Source organism: Acipenser ruthenus, chromosome 24, assembly GCF_902713425.1.
Source record: "Acipenser ruthenus chromosome 24, fAciRut3.2 maternal haplotype, whole genome shotgun sequence".
NCBI classification, from domain to species: Eukaryota; Metazoa; Chordata; class Actinopteri; order Acipenseriformes; family Acipenseridae; genus Acipenser; species Acipenser ruthenus.
In genome coordinates, this window is record NC_081212.1 from 25284847 (window position 1) to 25304269 (window position 19423).

The 19423-nt window shown below is 38.0% G+C and overlaps 1 protein-coding gene across 1 annotated transcript in view; it reads right to left on the bottom strand.

The window, feature by feature from the left end:
* LOC117429628 (ADAMTS-like protein 3) overlaps positions 1 to 19423 on the bottom strand; it is a 128173-nt gene that overhangs the window by 4137 nt on the left and 104613 nt on the right. Inside the window, exons 22-30 of the mRNA XM_058998932.1 lie at positions 14433 to 14560; positions 13969 to 14097; positions 9544 to 9726; positions 6958 to 7077; positions 5593 to 5805; positions 3477 to 3660; positions 1773 to 1977; positions 1444 to 1553; positions 165 to 379 (exon numbers count right to left, since the gene is read on the bottom strand). Of these exons, the coding sequence (XP_058854915.1) occupies positions 165 to 379; positions 1444 to 1553; positions 1773 to 1977; positions 3477 to 3660; positions 5593 to 5805; positions 6958 to 7077; positions 9544 to 9726; positions 13969 to 14097; positions 14433 to 14560 (1487 nt within the window). The remainder of the gene's footprint in view (positions 1 to 164; positions 380 to 1443; positions 1554 to 1772; positions 1978 to 3476; positions 3661 to 5592; positions 5806 to 6957; positions 7078 to 9543; positions 9727 to 13968; positions 14098 to 14432; positions 14561 to 19423) is intronic.

A 19423-nucleotide genomic window follows, 5' to 3' on the forward strand; every position in this document is an offset into this window, starting at 1 on the left:
AAATCCCACTCTGGCCTATCATGGGAAGTCTATCCACTTGTATCGTACAGTACCCTGCTGTATATGATATAAGACATCTTACTTGAGACCAGCAATTAAGACGGTGAAAAGGAGCATTTTTGTTTTGTGTTGTTTATGGAAAATAAAGCAAAACAAGCACTTACTACTACATGAGGTGGCATTACAATGCTGCCATGTGATTGGCCGCTTCTGCCAGCTGCAGTACTGGTCTGCCACGGTTTTATTGTTTCTCCTGTGAACGCACTCCACTCTCCGCGACTGGAAGCCGCTTCCACAGGCTGCAGTGCAGGTTCTCCAGGCTCCCTCCCTCCACTGCACGTCACACATCTCTGAGGAGCAGTTTCTCACAGACACCGGCCTGTAGACAGGACAGCACAGGGTGACTCAGCTTACTGCCACTCAGCTAGTAAGAATGGGAAACCCTCTTAAACATGGCTCTCACTTGCAATTGTTGCAAAGCATACCTTGGCTGTCCTTATACCAGTTTACCATTGTGAAAGCACAGAAAACTGTAATAAAGCACAGTGAAAGCATGCTAAAGTGTAGGTAAGCATTGTAAAGCAGAGAGGTATGGTAAAGTATATTAATAAACCTGGCACACCAGGGTAAACTATGGTAAATACATAGTATAACCATGGGTGAAGCATGGTAAAACTACAAAAATACCATGCAGAAATACAGTGGTAAACGTTTATAAGGGTGGGAGTTTATGTATGGTGCTACAGTGTATCCCCTACTGTGACTTTACAGGAGTGCAATACTAAATAATAATAATAATAAAAAATAAAAAAAACTGTGATGATTATATACATTTTACCATAAAAAAAATGTTGCGTTTCCAAGTCACATGATTTTTGGTACTTTAGTACAGTTGTTACCAGGATTTGAGGCTAGTAAAGCAGTGATACCAGGTGGCTAAATAGTGTAATTGCAGGAAAGATCTTAAAGGAAAAGTCAAACCTTCTTCACCTCTCTACATGCTAGAGCACTGGGAAGACCTTTCTTACTAATAGAACACTATGAAATACATGGTAAGTGTTTGAAATGAATTGCCACATGAAGCACTGAATTTGTTTAACAACTATGTCTATGGAAAATAAAGCAAAACAAGCACTTACTACTACATGAGGTGGCATTACAATGCTGCCATGTGATTGGCCGCTTCTGCCAGCTGCAGTACTGGTCTGCCACGGCTTTAAAATCTGTTTTTTTACTGACATTATTAAGATGAAGGAATAAAATTGATTTGTAATAATATGAATCACTTTGTACACATAATGCAAGAGCCTACTGTATGTGTATTTCACATAAAACAAAACAAAGTGTTCAACAGGTTGAGATGTGTATCAAGGGCATGACTTTAACATCAGCGGGTTGAGACTGAATGTATCCAGGTGCATTTTTTATCTTTTCTTTTAGTACCTCTTCCTCTCATCGCAGTGGGACTCTGGGATGGAAGATCCATTGTGATGCTGGCACATGACCTGACGCTGCTGCACCGAGAGGGATGGAGCCAGACACCGTCCAGAGCACTGCAACAAAACACAATGTTCACAGATGGTTCAGCGTTACCCAAGACAGCATACAAGCATGTTCCTGTGCATCAAACTTTGAGCTCTGTTTGACAGCTTTAAAGTGGCTCTTATTAACTCCATAGCAGCTCTTTATAGATTCATTCCAGGCTTATGTTTCTACACAGCTTAGTGCCCTTAGACGTTCATCAGTAGAAAGGTTGGTTATTGATTATTTACCTTTCCCCATGGTAGTTCCCCCCACTCTGCACAGGTATCTGAGACACAGGCTTCTCTTCCAGAGGGCTGTTCAGCTTTCACACAGGCGTTGACTGGGAGGATTCTCACAATCCCATTGGCTGTCACCTGCTGACAGGAAGTTTTCCTCTGCCGGATTCCTTTTCCACAGGATGCTGAACACTTGGACCAGATACTGGAGACCCATCTGAAAATAATAATACAAAATAGACTATGCGTTTTAAAGCATCCCAAAATGAGACTTCGTTTGTGAATCTGTAGGTCTAAATAAATAGACTGATGAAATTCTTTGAACAACATGTTTTTTAGTCTTTTTCATCAACTGCGCTGGCTTTCACTGGAACAGCGAATCTTATTAATGAGAATATCATGCAGAGTCGCTTTACTCTGACTGGAAGCTTGATCTTGAAGCACATCTAGAAGTCTTCCAGAGTTTACATTTTTTAACAGTATAAGCAGAAGGTTGTTTGTTTAAAGGAAAGTGTAATTAAATGTTTCTTTCCTTTGCTTGTTTTGGCAGCTGGAAAAAAACACCTGCGACTTGATGTGCTCTTTAAAAACCTGCCTCTGTATTTGTCACATTAAAGGAGCTGCTCTGAAAGATCTCATATCACAGCTCGTTGCAGTCAGGGCTTTAAACGGGTCTTAGGGACAGCAACAAAGAGCTGCATTGTATGAAGAACCCCCACGGAGGGTAAAAAAAAGACACTAAGTAGTTTCCCAGACTGAATTTATATTACGATTAATGTGTAAGTTTATGCACACGGGTACAATAAAAAAATGTTTTTGGCATAGGTATCCATGACAAACGAAACATCTTTTCATTCTGCAAAATGAGTTATAGTTTGCAAAGTTTTAAGAGTATGCATTTTGGTTAAGGTAAAGCAACCTTTGATATACCGACTGTATATAGCAACTCAAAAGTTACTTTATTTTTTTGGATTATTATTTTTTTTACATGGTCTAAAGCATATTAATAACAATGACAATTTAAGGTAGCAATTATTGATCAGGCCAATTTGGCACAGCGAGGGCAGTCCAAGAGATCAAAAGGTGTTTAGATGTCCCAACAGGTCCATACGGGCAGACTATAGTTAAGTTACGATACCCCCTTGTAAGGATCCATTTCAAACTGGAATGAGTTCATTCTAGCTCTGATAGAGCTTGATTTAAAGTGTGACTTCACTTCCACAGAGCGTTGATGTCTAAACAAGGGACCGTCTCTGATAGGTCAGTCACAGATAGGTCACAGATAGGTTAGCCCAGGATGTCTGTACTCTAGGAACTGGTTTGTCCAAAGAAATACATGTTTCGCTGCTTGTTCATGTGGTCAGAGATGTTGAGAAATCCACATATCTTCAGAAGTTAATACAGAATAAGTCACTAAATACTGACACAAATGTGATCATCCAATCAGTTCCCCATTTGATTTTTGAGAAGGCTTGGTCTTTTTCCTATTCAAGCACATTTAATGGCTTACAGGGAGAAAACAAATCCAATCCAAATGTAAAGGATGCATTCAAAGCAGTTAAAAGTAAAGCAATGCACCATAATGCTTTTAAAAACACACCCCAAAGTATACAGCATGAAGAGTCTGTAAATGGATTCATACACATTCTTACCATACCACTGCTCACTGGAGATTCATTTCCCACCCACGACTAGAAGAGATAAGTAACTTTATACCTGGGAGGGCAGTCCTGTATGTTGCAAGGCTGAGCGGGGGGTGCTCGCCTAGGCAGAAGATCACAGGCTGATCTGTTCACTTCATGACCGCTTGCACCAATACAGATGAGTCTCCTGGATTGGGTTCCTTTATTTCCACATGTAGAAGAGCATGCAGTCCAGTCACCGAGCTCCCATCGGTATTCTGTTACAACACAAAACACTGCCACCTTTAGTCTTCTGCCTATATGTCTTCCGTGTTATATAAAGACATGAGTTATAACAGAATCTCAATTGCCTGTGTTATTCACTAATCAAAACTTCATATGTAATGGAAATAACCTACAGCCTTGTATCCCTTATGTACCAGCAGAAGTAAAGCTGTTGGATCCTTATATACCAGTCTGCTATATTTAATTACAGTATAGCGGAGCAAATTCCCAGTACTCTTTATACTTAGTAGTTATTTCCAGGGTTTTTCAACTCTGTTTCTCTCTAATGTTATATCAGGTGAGGTGAAGAAAGCCGAGAAGCTATCATGACAGGTTTGATTGATTCCCTACACTATTTCCCACTGTTCTCTTTCTGCAGCCAATATTTCTTTTTTTTTAAATCAATGGGGGGAAATTGAAGATCTGTAGCTGTGGGTTACCATACGTTTCAGATCATAAAACAAAAGTTTGATATGTCGCCTTAACAATTCTGTCAAACATGGAAATGTATCCATTGAAATGCATACTTTTCATTTCTAATTTCCAATCTTACAGGCACCCACCCTTTTGGACTTGATTTTCTTCTTAAAATCACTGCACCAATTAGTGTCTGGCCACCAGGTAGCATTGTCTGCTTCAAAGAAACAGCAAGAAAATCAATGGACCAGAGGGTGACACTTTGAATTGACAACTAACAATAGCAAATTCAAATTACATTGCACGTGCGCCGTGAAGTGTTTAGGGATTGTTTCTAAATATGATTGCTTTGGCACAATTGCTTAACAAAGTGTGCATCAACATTTCAAGTATGCTTGAACCATTTTCTCCCTGAATGAAACCAAGCGAAGCAGCACAAGGTCTTAAGGCTTACATATCTGAAGTTTACCAATGATGATTAGTCATGCTTTTTTCACAGATAGTCAGACTCGACGTATGATAAATTGTTGCATAATGTTGACAGATTTCTTCTTGAAGGCTGAAGGTGCTAAAATGTGCCATATTAATCAAGCAGCAATGATAGCTACCAGCTGTGTCCACATTGCGGCAACGTTTCTTATACCAATGCGGTTTGTTAAAGCTTTTTGTTGATTTGTATTTCATGTTAGGTTATTAACATAAGGCCTTTTAGTAAAGATATCATCTTTTTGTTTAGAAGCTGTATTTTTGACAGTGCGTAAAAACAGGCAGAAGAGCCCTATTGAATTTGATATGGGCTGCAAGTTCACATCACTGATTTGTATTCCTTAAGAAACAGAAAACACGCTTTAAGTGAAGAGGCAGTGCACACATGTCTACCCTTTATATTTGTAAGCAATATAGGGAAGGTAATGTATGTCCTATTCCCAGTTAAATTCTCAACATCTGACATACTGCAGCCATTATAACTTTAATATTACAAACTGTGTTGTAAGTTTATTATCTATTATATCAACAAACCGACCAAAAACACTAACTACACATTAAATAAACATCCATTATTCTTGAATATGTTCATTGTTCAAATGGATTTTTCCAAATTAGACCAATGGAAAATATCCAGGCTCCATGTAAAATGAGTTATGTTCACTTACATTAAAACTTTATTTATTTGCAACAGAAAACTATTTCAGATATAGCTGTCATTCTTTTCTTTCAGCAATTGCATATGTTAAATATTATGATGATATTTCAATTTTGTTTATGCACCCTCAGCAAGAAAAAAAGTGTCCAGATTATAATGTTGAAATGTTTCTAGTTAAATACATCAACAGCCTTAAGGATTCGTTTTCCCACTCTTTAATTCCTATGGAGAAAAAATGTTTTTTATGGTCTTTTTTTTCTTTAACTTGTGCAATTAAAAGACATCTGTACAAATAATTTGGCTGCCTGATAAGCAATCTAGCCACACAGAAATCCTTACAAGGAAGATCAGCGTTTTCACAAACCTTCTAAGATGACGTTGACCCAAGCAGATAATATCTGAGAGTTTATGGTGGTCTGGCATCTGTACTGTCCATCAAATCTTCCAGAGAAAGTGCTGGCCTCCAGGACTCGACCGCCCACCAGCACTCTGTATTCCAAACCTGGAACTTCTGGAAGGGTCTGATTCCTCAGATACCACCTCACGGCATTTCTGTGGTTTGGAGGCACCGGGCATCCTATAGTGGAATCAATAAGAACAAGAATATGAATACAAACAAGAATATTATTAATAATATTAATAATTATTTTGATTGTCTAAACAGATATTTTTTCTAGCTGTGGTATTGATTATGCTGTAAAGATTATTCTGAGAGTACCGTATTCCTTCGAATTTAAGATTCAGCCCAAATTTCCCACCTTCAATTTGAGAAAAAATAAAACATAAAATAAATCTGCATTTTGCAAAGATACAACCTCAATTACGCATATGGAGGCAGTTTGCGGTCGTCTGCTATCACACAGAGCATTACAGTTATGTGCTGCTTCTCATTTCCAGTCGTGATTGCTCACACCTGTTTTTCTCCCAGTTTGTGAACTGAGGTATTGCTTGGCATGTCGAATAATACGGGGGTCTGATCAGCATTTCCGATCTGTCCAAGCTGGTACTGTTTGTTATTATTATTATTATTATTATTATTATTATTATTATTATTATTATTTATTTCTTAGCAGACGCCCTTATCCAGGGCGACTTACAATTGTTACAAGATATCACATTATTTTTACATACAATTACCCATTTATACAGTTGGGTTTTTACTGGAGCAATCTAGGTAAAGTACCTTGCTCAAGGGTACATCAGCAGTGTCCCCCACCTGGGATTGAACCCACGACCCTCCGGTCAAGAGTCCAGAGCCCTAACCACTACTCCACACTGCTGCCCTAGAAACGCTGAAATTGTAAAGGCTTCTCTTTGAATTTCGGGCAGTAACGTCTTTGTTCGTCTTTTCTCAACAGTCAGTCACGTTACTGTTTGCTATATGATTTTAAAACACACATCACTATACTGTACTCGAATTTAAGACGCAGGATATTTTTGGGAAACAAAACATTTTTCAAAAAGTGTGTCTTAAATTTGAAGGAATACAGGTATTGAAGAGGTCCATATTTCAAAATACCTGTAAAATCTTTTTATACCAATAAAATAGATTCCTCTGTATTACTAAATTATTTTTAATATCCCTTCAAGTCCATTAATTATTCTACACATCAATACTTTTACAACAGTGTAATGTGGACAAATCCTAAATGCTTACAATAAGATGTCACCCATCTTACAAATGTAATCTAAAAAGTGTCTACTGGAGCAAAGGTGAAGCATACTATACCTATGCGTAATAGGTCACCAGACTTCACAGCAATGTTGGTGCCAAGTTGAGAGGCCATTAAAACCCGCTTTCTCCCATTGCCTCTCGAAAGTGATGACTGGTTGACGGAGGTTCTCAACGCTGCAATCAAACAAAATGAAACATCAGTCAAATCGCACGTGACAGTTCAACACAGTATTGTATTTGCCTCACTAAAGCAATGTCCTTTCAGAGAAACATGAAAGACATGAACGACGAGACCAGGAACATATCCCTCAAGCTACTGCTGCCAATGTATTAGGACAATGTGCCTTACGAGCGCTCAATGCATTTCACAGATTATATATATATCCAGGGATAACAAGATATATACAGTATATATATATATATATATATATATATATATATATATATATATATATATATATATATATATACAGACGTGCTCAAATTTGTTGGTACCTCTCCACAAAAAACGAAGAATGCACAATTTTCTCTGAAATAACTTGAAACTGACAAAAGTAATTGGCATCCACCATTGTTTATTCCATATTTAATAGAAATCAGACTTTGCTTTTGATTTTTTATTCAACATAATACTGTAAATAAGAAAACAAATGAAAATGGCATGGACAAAAATGATGGGACCGCTAACCTAATATTTTGTTGCACAACCTTTAGAGGCAATCACTGCAATCAAACGTTTTCTGTAGCTCTCAATGAGACTTCTGCACCTGTTAACAGGTAGTTTGGCCCACTCTTCCTGAGCAAACTGCTCCAGCTGTCTCAGGTTTGATGGGTTTGATGGGTGCCTTCTCCAGACTGCAAGTTTCAGTTCTTTCCATAGATGTTCGATAGGATTCAGATCAGGACATAGAAGGCCACTTCAGAATAGTCCAATGTTTTGTTCTTATTCATTCTTGGGTGCTTTTAGCTGTGTGTTTTGGGTCATTATCCTGTTGGAGGACCCATGACCTGCGACTGAGACAGAGCTTTCTGACACTGGGCAGTACGTTTCGCTCCAGAATGCCTTGATAGTCTTGAGATTTCATTGTGCCCTGCACAGATTCAAGGCACCCTGTGCCAGGCGCAGCAAAGCAGCCCCAAAACATAACCGAGCCTCCTCCATGTTTCACTGTAGGTATGGTGTTCTTTTATTTGAAAGCTTCATTTTTTCGTCTGTGAACATAGAGCTGATGTGACTTGCCAAAAAGCTCCAGTTTTGACTCATCAGTCCAAAGGACATTCTCCCAGGAGGATTGTGGCTTGTCAATATGAATTTTAGCAAATTCCAGTCTGGCTTTTTTATGTTTTTCTTTCAGAAGTGGAGTCCTCCTGGGTCTTCTTCCATGGAGCCCACTTCCGCTCAAAAAGCGACGGATGGTGCAATCAGAAACTGACGTACCTTCACCTTGGAGTTCAGCTTGTATCTCTTTGGCAGTTATCCTTGGTTCTTTTTCTAGCATTCGCACTATCCTTCTGTTCACTCTGGGGTCGATTTTTCTCTTGTGGCCGCGCCCAGGGAGGTTGGCTACAGTTCCATGGACCTTAAACTTCTTAATAATATTTGCAACTGTTGTCACAGGAACATCAAGCTGCTTGGAGATGGTCTTGTAGCCTTCACCTTTACCATGCTTGTCTATTATTTTCTTTCTGATCTCCTCAGACAACTATCTCCTTTGCTTTCTCTGGTCCATGTTCAGTGTGGTGAACACAATGATACCAAACAGCACAGTGACTACTTTTCTCCATTTAAATAGGCTGAATGACTGATTACAAGATTGGAGACATGTGTGATACTAATTAAAGAAACTAATTAGTTTGAAATATCACTATAGTCCAATTATTTATTATCTTTTCTAAGGGGTACCAACAAATGTGTCCAGGCCATTTTAGAATATATTTGTAGAATAAGCAATAATTAATCTCTTTTCACAGCTTCTTTGCTTTATTCTATGACATACCAAAGGCATGCAAGTATACATGATAAAATAGCTTTTAATTTCATCACTTTTCAGGAGTAATGAAGCATTATTTCAATGAGCTGTAAGGGTACCAACAAATTTGAGCACGTCTGTATATATCTATCTATCTATCTATCTATCTATCTATCTATCTATCTATATATCTATATATATATATATATATATATATATATATATATATATATACACACACACACAAAGAGGTCTAAGGGGGATAAAATAAGCAAATGTGGAAAATGGTACATTTTGCGTACATAAACCCGAATAAAATGAAAATGGTTAGCTATCTATCTTTCAACAGTGTAGTGTACATTCAGAATGAAGAATGTAATTCCAGACAGAATTTGAGATGGATCGGACCTCCCGTGTTAGACTGGGATCTGCCAGGTCTGATTCTGTTTTAGTTCCAGTCGCTCACTATTTCTGTACATGCTGTGGATGCCGAAGCCAACATCAATACCAAATGAACACATCTGTTTGTACATTCGCAGATAAAAGAGAAGGCTTATGGCCACTAACATTTTTCCGATACAATCCAAAACCTATAAGCCAGACTCCCACAATAACCAGGAACAATGTAAAGCTTTATAGAAAGTGATGCACACTGCACTCTAGCACTTACCAGACAATTGGAGAAAGCTTGATGCTTCCACTTTTCCAAGTGGATTGGCGGCTATGCAAGAGTACGTTCCATCATTTTCAACGGAAATGTTCTGAAGTAATAAAGATCCATTCAAAAGCAGGAAACTGTTCCCTTTCATTAGACCTTCGTTTTTATGCCAGCTTACAGTTGGCTGAGGCACACCTAGAGAAAAAAAAGAAATGTACCGGTAAAAGTAATTATACGGGGGTCTGATATATATATCAAATATCTTTCAAATGTCTATTTCACAAGCCCTATAAACACTTCAACAGTAAAAGGAATCTGATTTCTATAAAAGTCAAACAGAAACATGTCCAGACTAATGAACCTGCTCTAAATATTGTTACATTAGAACTGAAATGAATCCGGGATACAGAAGTATCTCAGCGGTATAGTTTGTACTTAATAAACCACAGTCAAAATCTCAAGAGCCACACACACACGTTTCCAGAATGATCATAAGAGCCACAGATGTGCGTTCTGTCATATCTGAAGCTTCATCTCCCATCTTCTGTATTCATACAGAAGAAGACAAGTTAACTAGCATTGCTTAACCACAAGCACGACTGAAGAGAAACAAGCGAGACTCAAGCCATGCATCTCCTGATAGTCAGGAGCCAGGCATGAGTTCCTCATCACAGCCAACACTGAATGTTTTCTGGGTATAATTATGTTAGCAGAAGACAGCTATGTCAATGATGCCTCGTGAACCAGGTTAATGAAGCCACACTGTGCCAGGGAAGTGCAAGCTGGGCCCTCATGGGCAACCCCTGGTTTTTGGGGCAGGAAGAGTTCATCTTAAATGCGAAATGCAGCAACTCATTTCTGAGGCCGAGGTCATTCATTCCCCGTGCATAGTGATGAATTTTGCTGCTAAATATAAATATGCTTGGAAACAAAAGGACGTCCTTTGAGTGCCAGGCTGCAAATGCCATAAAGCCCCTGATATCTACAGTTACACTGCCGATCTGTGTCACATAAAATAAACAAACCTCAGCTGGGAATGAAAACAGACACACACACACACACTGATCTTTTTTTTATTAAAAAATAATATTTTCACTTTAGTAAGAAAAAGTTTTACTTTGCAAAATTTGCACGTTACATAAGAAAAAAAAAAAAAAAAATCTTGCCAGGATTGATTGTATAGTACAAGCATTCCCTTCCATTGCCACAAGAGGGCGTAGCTGTAAAATTGTTTTACTTTTCTCCAGGAGTTGCTTCTAAATACTATTGCAGCATACATAGTTTGTGTGTTGATAGATATGGTAGAAACTAGTAAGAAAACAGCAGTATTTTTTTCCATACTATGCAAAGATAATGAGTTACAGGCATGCAATTTAGCACTGATCTCCCTAAATTTCAGGATTTGGGATTATGTAGCCTGTTGTGCCACACAATAACTCTTTAGAAATGCACTATAGTGATTTAGGGGTTAATTATTATTTGGGTGTCAGTTACAACACACATTACTAGCACTAAAATAAATTGAAACCAAACCTGTAACCATATATATATATATATATATATATATATATATATATATATATACACACACACACATACATACATAAGGGCCCCCTAAATGCATAAGTACTAGAAGTATATTTTTATGACATGGCAAAGGCAGTCAGGAAACTGAAACCTAGTCATGAATGAATGCTATTCCTAGCTTGACATCAGTCCTGACCAGGTCATGCACAGCTCTGTTCTGCACATAAATCTAATGGATATTAGGATAAAGACAACACCCTTCCAGGAACTGTAAAATGGAAGATTTAGCAGGTTTCCTGTTAGAAATACCAGCTGTTGTGTGAGTACAATAGTACACTGAAGCCCCCTATTCAATAAAAACATTACAGTCAATTTCCTGTTGTTGTCTCCAGAGGTATGTTTTCATGGTGTGTGATTTACGATTCCCAATTACTGGTAGCTCAGCCTTCTAGCAGGGTTTTATTTTTGTTGTCAATAAACACAAAACAAAGTATAAAAGGAGACACTGCACTGCATACATTACCAAGATTGTTTTTCAGGTATAATTATATTAATACAAACTGAAATACTGTACCTATTTTGCCATTTTCAATTTGCGAAAACCAAGCTGCAAACACTTTAGTTAAACAGCCCTGTATTTCTTTCTTGCAGAATGAAAATCTCCATCTTTACGAAGAAACTGGCCCCTCGATTCTATAACATTTATCAAAATGTCCTTGTGGGAAAACACAGAAATATTTCACTTCAGTTCTGGTTTCAGGCCTCAGCTTGGCCTCACTATAAGGGATAGGATTACCTATGCTGAAAATATATATTTCTAGACTAGATGTTCCTAAAAAAAAACCCCAAGGTGTTTGCAAAATTACATGAAACAGCTGCCGTCACCAAGAAGGGCTTTATATTAATATTAATGAGCCTTTTCACTGATCATGTGACATCTGCTATTAGCTGCTGTGTTCTTGCTACTATTTCATGTACTATGCTACTTTATCATGTATTATGCATGTTTCACTGTATTTAATGTATTATGCATTGTTTTTTACTGTATCATGTATTATACATTTCTCTGTATTTAAAGTATTATGGATTTTCTTGTTGTTACTGCATCTTGTAAAGCGCTTTGTGATGGTGGTCCACTATGAAAGGTGCTATATAAAATAAAGACTGATTGATTGACTGATTGATTGATTATTATTATTATTATTATTATTTGCTTATTTAGCAGACGCCTTTATCCAAGGCGACTTACAGAGACTAGGGTGTGTGAACTATGCATCAGCTGTAGAGTCACTTACAATTACGTCTCACCCGAAAGACGGAGCACAAGGAGGTTAAGTGACTTGCTCAGGGTCACACAATGAGTCAGTGGCTGAGGTAGGATTGATTGATGTATCAAGCAGAGAGATGACGGTATATAATGTGCCTTTTTCACTGATCATGTCTGTTGCTTTTTGCCTGATGCACTAACATTGATAAGACTTTTTTTCTTTTTCTTTTTATTTAACGGAAAAAGTGCGGTAAAAAACACAGTAAACACAGTGAAGTCACGTTAAAGCATTGTTAAAATGGCTCACAATGGCAAAGCCATACACAAACTGTAAAATCACTGTCGAAATGTGATCTTTTAAATGGGTCAAAACCCACCACAACAGATGTGCTTGTAGAAACGGCAACTATAACATTCGGTGACACAGGGTGACACTTTGCCCCATTAGAATTAATATTAATGAGCTTGCACATTACATGGGATGGGGGTGCTTAGGACAGAGATGGAATTGGGAAAGGCTAAAAAGACAAGCCTCTCTGTTGAACCAGCTTTCAAACCACACTTGTGGCAGAACGAAGCGTGGTGATGGCTGAACAGTGCTCTGCTCTCCCTTCTACTTGAAGAATCAATAGGATTTACAATGACTCTCACTATTCATGGACAGTATCAATACACAGGATCAAGGCTGACATTATGAAATGCATCCCCAAGAACAAGCTATCCAGGATGGTATTGGCTTGCAGGTAATTCCACACCTGAGTTGCGATCCAACTGGCTGGTAAATCAAATCAACTTGCTCGCTGGCTATGGTAGGGTTTTGCCCTGGCACATACTTTTCTGTGTTGATTTGACATTACTTTTATGTAAAAGAGGCTTTCACTTTGTGGCTTAAGGTTATGAAATCATTAATAAAATAAACATGTTTCCAAGCCAGCCTTGGAACCATTTTAAAACATGATTTTGTGTCGGCATTTCAATCAAATGTCAACACTCTTTTTCCAGAAGATTACTTCTCTATGCGGTGTGGGAAAAATAAATTCTCCACGAAACTCATAAATGACATGTTGGTTTTACCTCCAATTTATTTCCAATTAGCTGTAACCTTCATTATTTCCGCACCTTAGGGAGGAACGCAAGTATGCAAACTTTCTTTTATAAAAGCACAGTTCTTACTATGCTGGCTAACCTACAGGAAAAGCAGCACCAGATTATTAACATTTTTGGTGTCCAAGGTTACACCATAACAGCACAGTTTGAACAAGTTAAAATAAGTTCCTATTTTTGTATATTTCTGACTGCACATCACTGCTGTGATGGAGTTTCCAGTGTTTTTTTTTTTTTAAATGAATGACATGGACATGTAGAGCAGCAATACATTTAGAGTATCATGAAAAAGTAATCCCTATAACCTTCAACAGGACGTAACTATTCTTTGAGAAGCTATCAGTACAGTACATATTTAATTATCTTAAGGTCTTCATTTATAAAGCATGACATGTTCCTAAAAGTAAAGAAGCTGTAAGAACAGGCTCATAGAATAATCTAGAAGCTAGCCCATCACACTTGGCGCCGCTCAGTAAGACGCACCTGTCATGCGTGTGCCGCCTTTTCTAAAGAAGAGGTTGTTACCGGCTCTCACTAACCTGCCACAGGACACTCCAGTGTGACATTTGCTCCACTGCTGACAGTCACTGAATCCCCAACAACTGCTGTGACTCTTCGGCTCACCAGGTCCGACACATTCTTCCAGGAGACTCGGATAGAAGGTGCCTCTGTATCCAGAAATAGGATTGAATAGGAAAAAAACATCTCAAATACAATGCCATTCATTTCTTATTTAACAACGGTTTCAATGATAGGTCAATCCAGTCAAAATGTATCTGTACTAGTCCACCGTTATTCACTGTTCACAGACTCCTGAAACTTTTGCTTTAGTCTAATCCATAGAACGCGTCACAATTTTAAAAGGGCAGGATACTTGGAAATGGAAATGGGAAAAACAAATTGTGCATTTCTATATCTATCTTTTCATCTGATCATGAGCAAGCAATTATAGGCAGGTGTTAAAATGTCTAATCCACCTGGAAACATTCCTATATAATCTTACCTGCAAAGAGGAGAAGTGACGTTTCTGTGTCTGATCCCTGGTCGTTTGTCACAGTGCATCCATACAGACCAGCATCCTCAGCACCAGGACTGGATATCTGTAGTCTTCCAGTGCTATCCCATGCTACCCTGCAAACGAGCAAAATAAGTAAGCTCATATACAATATCCCACACACTGCTGTATATCATGCACATATAAATACACACATATATACAGAGGCATATTAAATTACTGGTGAGACTTTATATCAACCACACAAAAAGTAGCAGGAATTTGAGATTCGGGTTTAGGGTTAGAATACGGTTATGAAATATTACTTTGGATACTACATTGTAATTGTATTTTTCTATTCATATAGCATGTATATTAGACATTAGATAGTCCAAGGTATCTTCGAAAACCTCTACAGTACAATTAATGAATAGAACTGTCTTACTGGTGGCTATGGTACAAATTCAAACGATTTACATAAACGCAGGCTTCATATTTCAATGCAAATATGAATTGACTCCTCTCTCTTTTTTAAAATCAATAAGTTCTGGGTTACTCACACCACATCTAAATCCTTTTTTCCTCAATTTGCTTACTAATTCTGAGCCCTGGTACACTGGTATGTTTATTATGAAGAATACAGGATATTTATTATGGCAGGTGGAGTGTACGTCTTAGGCGAAAACCCCAGAGACACAAATCTAGACCTGGAAAGATCTGTAAGCCTCATCACTGCAGACACTAATAAAGCTTTTTAGACACTTAACAACTTCACAGGAATAACCCAAAGGAGGAACTCTTTAAATAAGCCGGAGTAATAAACTGCCTTAAACGTATTGCAGTCTGGTGCGCTAGCTGAGAGTTCACCTTAAGATTGATTGATAGTTCAACCTGCTTCCACATTCCAAAGGCTCTCAAGCAACTGCAGAAGACTGTTAAGTCTGCGGTCGCGTCCTTAACGACAATACCAAATAACAGCACATCCAAAGCTCGTTACTGCTCTTTCACTTCATAGAGACATTTTCTATGTGTTGAGCTTCATAGCCGGTGTGGAATTTCACTGGTCTGATTACGGGCACGTCTAACTTGACTGTCCTCAAAATAGGACGCAGCAGTTTGTAGCCAAAACAAAGGATTACATTTTTTTTTCTTATTCCGTGAAGTAATATTTATTTAGAATGTATCAAACTATATTCTGATTTTTTTCAAAGAAAAATGAATGTGGTACTTAATGGGTTAATATACTGAATGCTTTCTGGGCACATCGTTGTACATACGATGGTAACATGTGACAAAGCATATGTACAACATATTCTGTGCTGTAGGAGCGTGAAACAACTGGTACTTTTGTCTTAATAAAATTTGAGTTACAGAGCCAACACAAGATTTAGCAAGTGCTCGTTGATATGCTGTAGGATATAAGCATTATTAAGGGTATTATCTGGATAATGTCTGTCTTCGCTGTTAGACACCAAGAACCTAAAATATTGTCTCTGTAATAACCCAAGAGAATGATTAAACAAATGAGTTCTTGTTTTAGTCAGGAGACATTCTGTCTCTGGTCTGCCTTGAGGTTGCTTGAAACTTCAAAGCTGGAGGTGAAGCCAGTGTTTGGGCTCCCCGCTTGAAGGAGAAGGGTATCTGCCTGAGCCAAAAACACTCCTGTTATAGCTCTCAGTCAGGGAAAGAAAAGGAGCAGCACTGGCAAATAAAACGACAGTGAATTGCTTGGATATGAAACAGCATACATTCTGGGATCTAATCAATATTATGAGCACAATGTGTTTAGCTTAAAAGTCCAAGATTGTCAGTGATGGAGACTGCAATAGATCCCCTGACACTAATCATAATGAGAACTGTATAAAAAAAAAACAGTGGAGATCACTGATGTTTAAGTAAGATCGGGCCAGACTGTAGTTCTGTATGAAATACCCAAATAAGAGTTTAGTGTAGTACATTTTGCCATGCTTTTCACATACCTCTCAGAGCTTTACAATGCTTACCTATGCTGCACACTTTGCTATGCTTTTACTATGATACACTTTTATAAGGGTACAATAGAACATGCACACTATGGTGATCATCAGGAATAAACCTCTGGTAGTAAATATTTAAAGGTTTATTTTATAGATGCTTTCCAATGCTATTGTATGAAGAAACACTACTCAATTCTATGACAAGTATTCAATTCCTTCCTGCTTATAACCTATTAATGATACACAGAAGTTAAGTATCTGCCTCTTTGTTCTTCATACACTTATTTAGACTGAATTCAAACTATTTAGCAGCTCCCCTGCTGTGAAAAGAGAGTGCAGTTCTCTTTGTAAAAAACACAACAACATAGAAGCAATCTGTGAAGCTCTGATCTATACTGGAATTCCAGATAAAGAAAAGGACAAGCCTTCTCAAAACATCAGATCAAGTCCATATACTTGAAGCCAAGGTTCAGCAGGTTCTAAGTCTCTGTAGATTTATTCCATGTGTTGTGCACATGTTAGGACGAGATGCTAGGATCCTGGACCCCTGCAGATATTAGCAATATTTTCCACAGTTTTCTAATGACCCTTATTATAAGCTCTGCTCTCACAAAAGCAAACAACAAGCTGAAGTCTGGAGATCCCTCCCGAGGAAGCCGGTGGTATTTTGAAAGAACTGTCAAGAAAATGAAAACAATTGGGGTTGTGAGCTCCGAGGAAAACATTTGGATGTGCAGATCCGTCAATTAGAGCTCGCTTGACTGGCTTTACAGACAGCGGGGTCATGATCTGCTCCACATGCGCTGTTGTGCCGATGTGAAAAATGGCCTGAAATCTGTTTTAAATATTGTTGCATTTACTACAACATGTTGCCTTGTGTTAACTTTAAAAGTGGTCACTACTGATAAGCATAAATTGTCCTGTTATTTGATCGATCCACTTAATGCCTTCATATTTAATTAGTCCTATATTTGTCTTGGCAAACTGGGCAAATAAATGATTTGGGGATAAAATCATATAATCTGGCTGGGGAGAGGCTATAACAGAGTTGAACAGAATGGAGTTTCATACTGCTAAAGGAATCATGGAAAAGGTGTAATGTAGTATTTTAGCTTCACACTATGACCAGAAATAATCGAAAATGCAAATGAATTAGCTGAACCAAGACCATAAGTGGAATGTGTGACTTTGGAATGTCTGGCAGCACAAAGTATGAATTTAACTTCTCCCCCAGAACAATTTTTATGAATTTTTTAATGAACGATATTAATGTTTTGGCAATCGATGTGAAAGTCTGGGAGGTTAAATGAAATGAAAAAGGAGATTCTAGATAATTTGATATGTTGCAACGCAACCGGCAGGGGCAACATGAGACCGAGCAGGGTCTTGGGAGCATTCCGACTTTTTAAAGTCAGGCAGCGTTTTACTTTCTTTTAATTGGTTATCACGGGAGCACTATGTTTTGGTTGGCAAAACCTGAAGTCAATTAAGAACACTGGAATGTGTCCAAATAATACTGTATTGCCTTTATCATTTATGAATCTTTCCTTTCCTAATCCTAGGACATGTAAAGATTCCAAAGGAACCCAGCCTATAAAACTACTGCTAATATTCACAGGAAAGTGACTTAATAACCATCAGCTATGCAAAACGTGCATGACTGGAGGAGTCGGGCTTAAACAAATACATCCTAATGCCCCAGCTAAAGCAGCCTGCGCGAATACTGAGAACAGAAAGCTTCATGAAGTCAAAGAAAAAGAAACATTTTTAGCCCGGACCTTCGATACTAAATTGATATTTTGGATATTCAACCACCGCTGACCTCCAGCTACGTACCCTCTGTCAAGGCCACAAAGCACCACAGTAGAGGAAATCCTTTAAATTTCATTTAGTGATTTTGCATTTTCAGTGTGTTGAAAACGGAATAGCATGTGAGAAAGTCAATATTAATACTGCTGTGCAAGTCGCTTCAAAGTTGTTCCGCCTGTTGAGATAAAACAGTAGGAACCGATTGGTGAGCTCAGGTCGGTTCCTCTGTTTTCCACATCTGGGAGCTCAAGTTTGAATACTGTACAGTGTTGTATTATAATATCGGACTTCATATGAAATGGGTTATGAAAACTCTTTTAAAGATGACAGTCGAACATCCAAATCTGGTTTAAAAGAAATTGCGTTCAGCGTTTGATCAAATATGTCTACATAATTGTAAGGACAGAACTATCCAAACACCTAGGTGTAAGGTTGTTCCCCACATTAATCCTATATATATATATATATATATATATATATATATATATATATATATATATATATATATATATATATATTACAAACTTCAGCCCAGTAGTTTAAATGCATTTCTTTAGGAACATTGAATGTTTAATGACTGTCTGGTTGGCGTAAATGATGATATTATCATGCACAGTATTGTGATCCTGCTGGAGTTGCTCTCAAAGTCTTTTTTATGTTCATCATGAAATAAACCTTACCTTGAGTTCATTGCAGAAGGAAATGAGCATTTTCCCACTGGCTGGATGATAATAAGGTGGAGAGTGTACCATTAGATAATACAGGCAGTAGTTGTTTATATAGTTTCAGATGAGTTCAATATTCCATCATTTCTGACGGCAATGTGTCAAAACAAAGAGGCAGGCCTGCCAGCAATTTTTACAGATCCATAGCATTAGTGCAGACCAGAAAGGTATGGCTAACAACCCTTGGACAGGTTTCAAGAGGAGGTCTGTGAGGCAGACCAGTGGGATACGTTTACAATCCCTACATTAACGAGTCTGAAAATTTAAAGTGCATTTCCACCACTACTCTGGGTTTCCTTTTTTTTTTTTTTCAAATGCCGCTGCCCTGTGATTTCACGAAACCAGCCACCGCAATTGCAATACATACAATTTGGCTCACTTTAACATAAACAGGGCTGTTTTGAGACACGAAATTAGATTTTTTGGCATGCCATTTGGAAATCTTTTGAAAACAACAACCTATAACAAAGGCTGGAAATGTGGGCAGCAT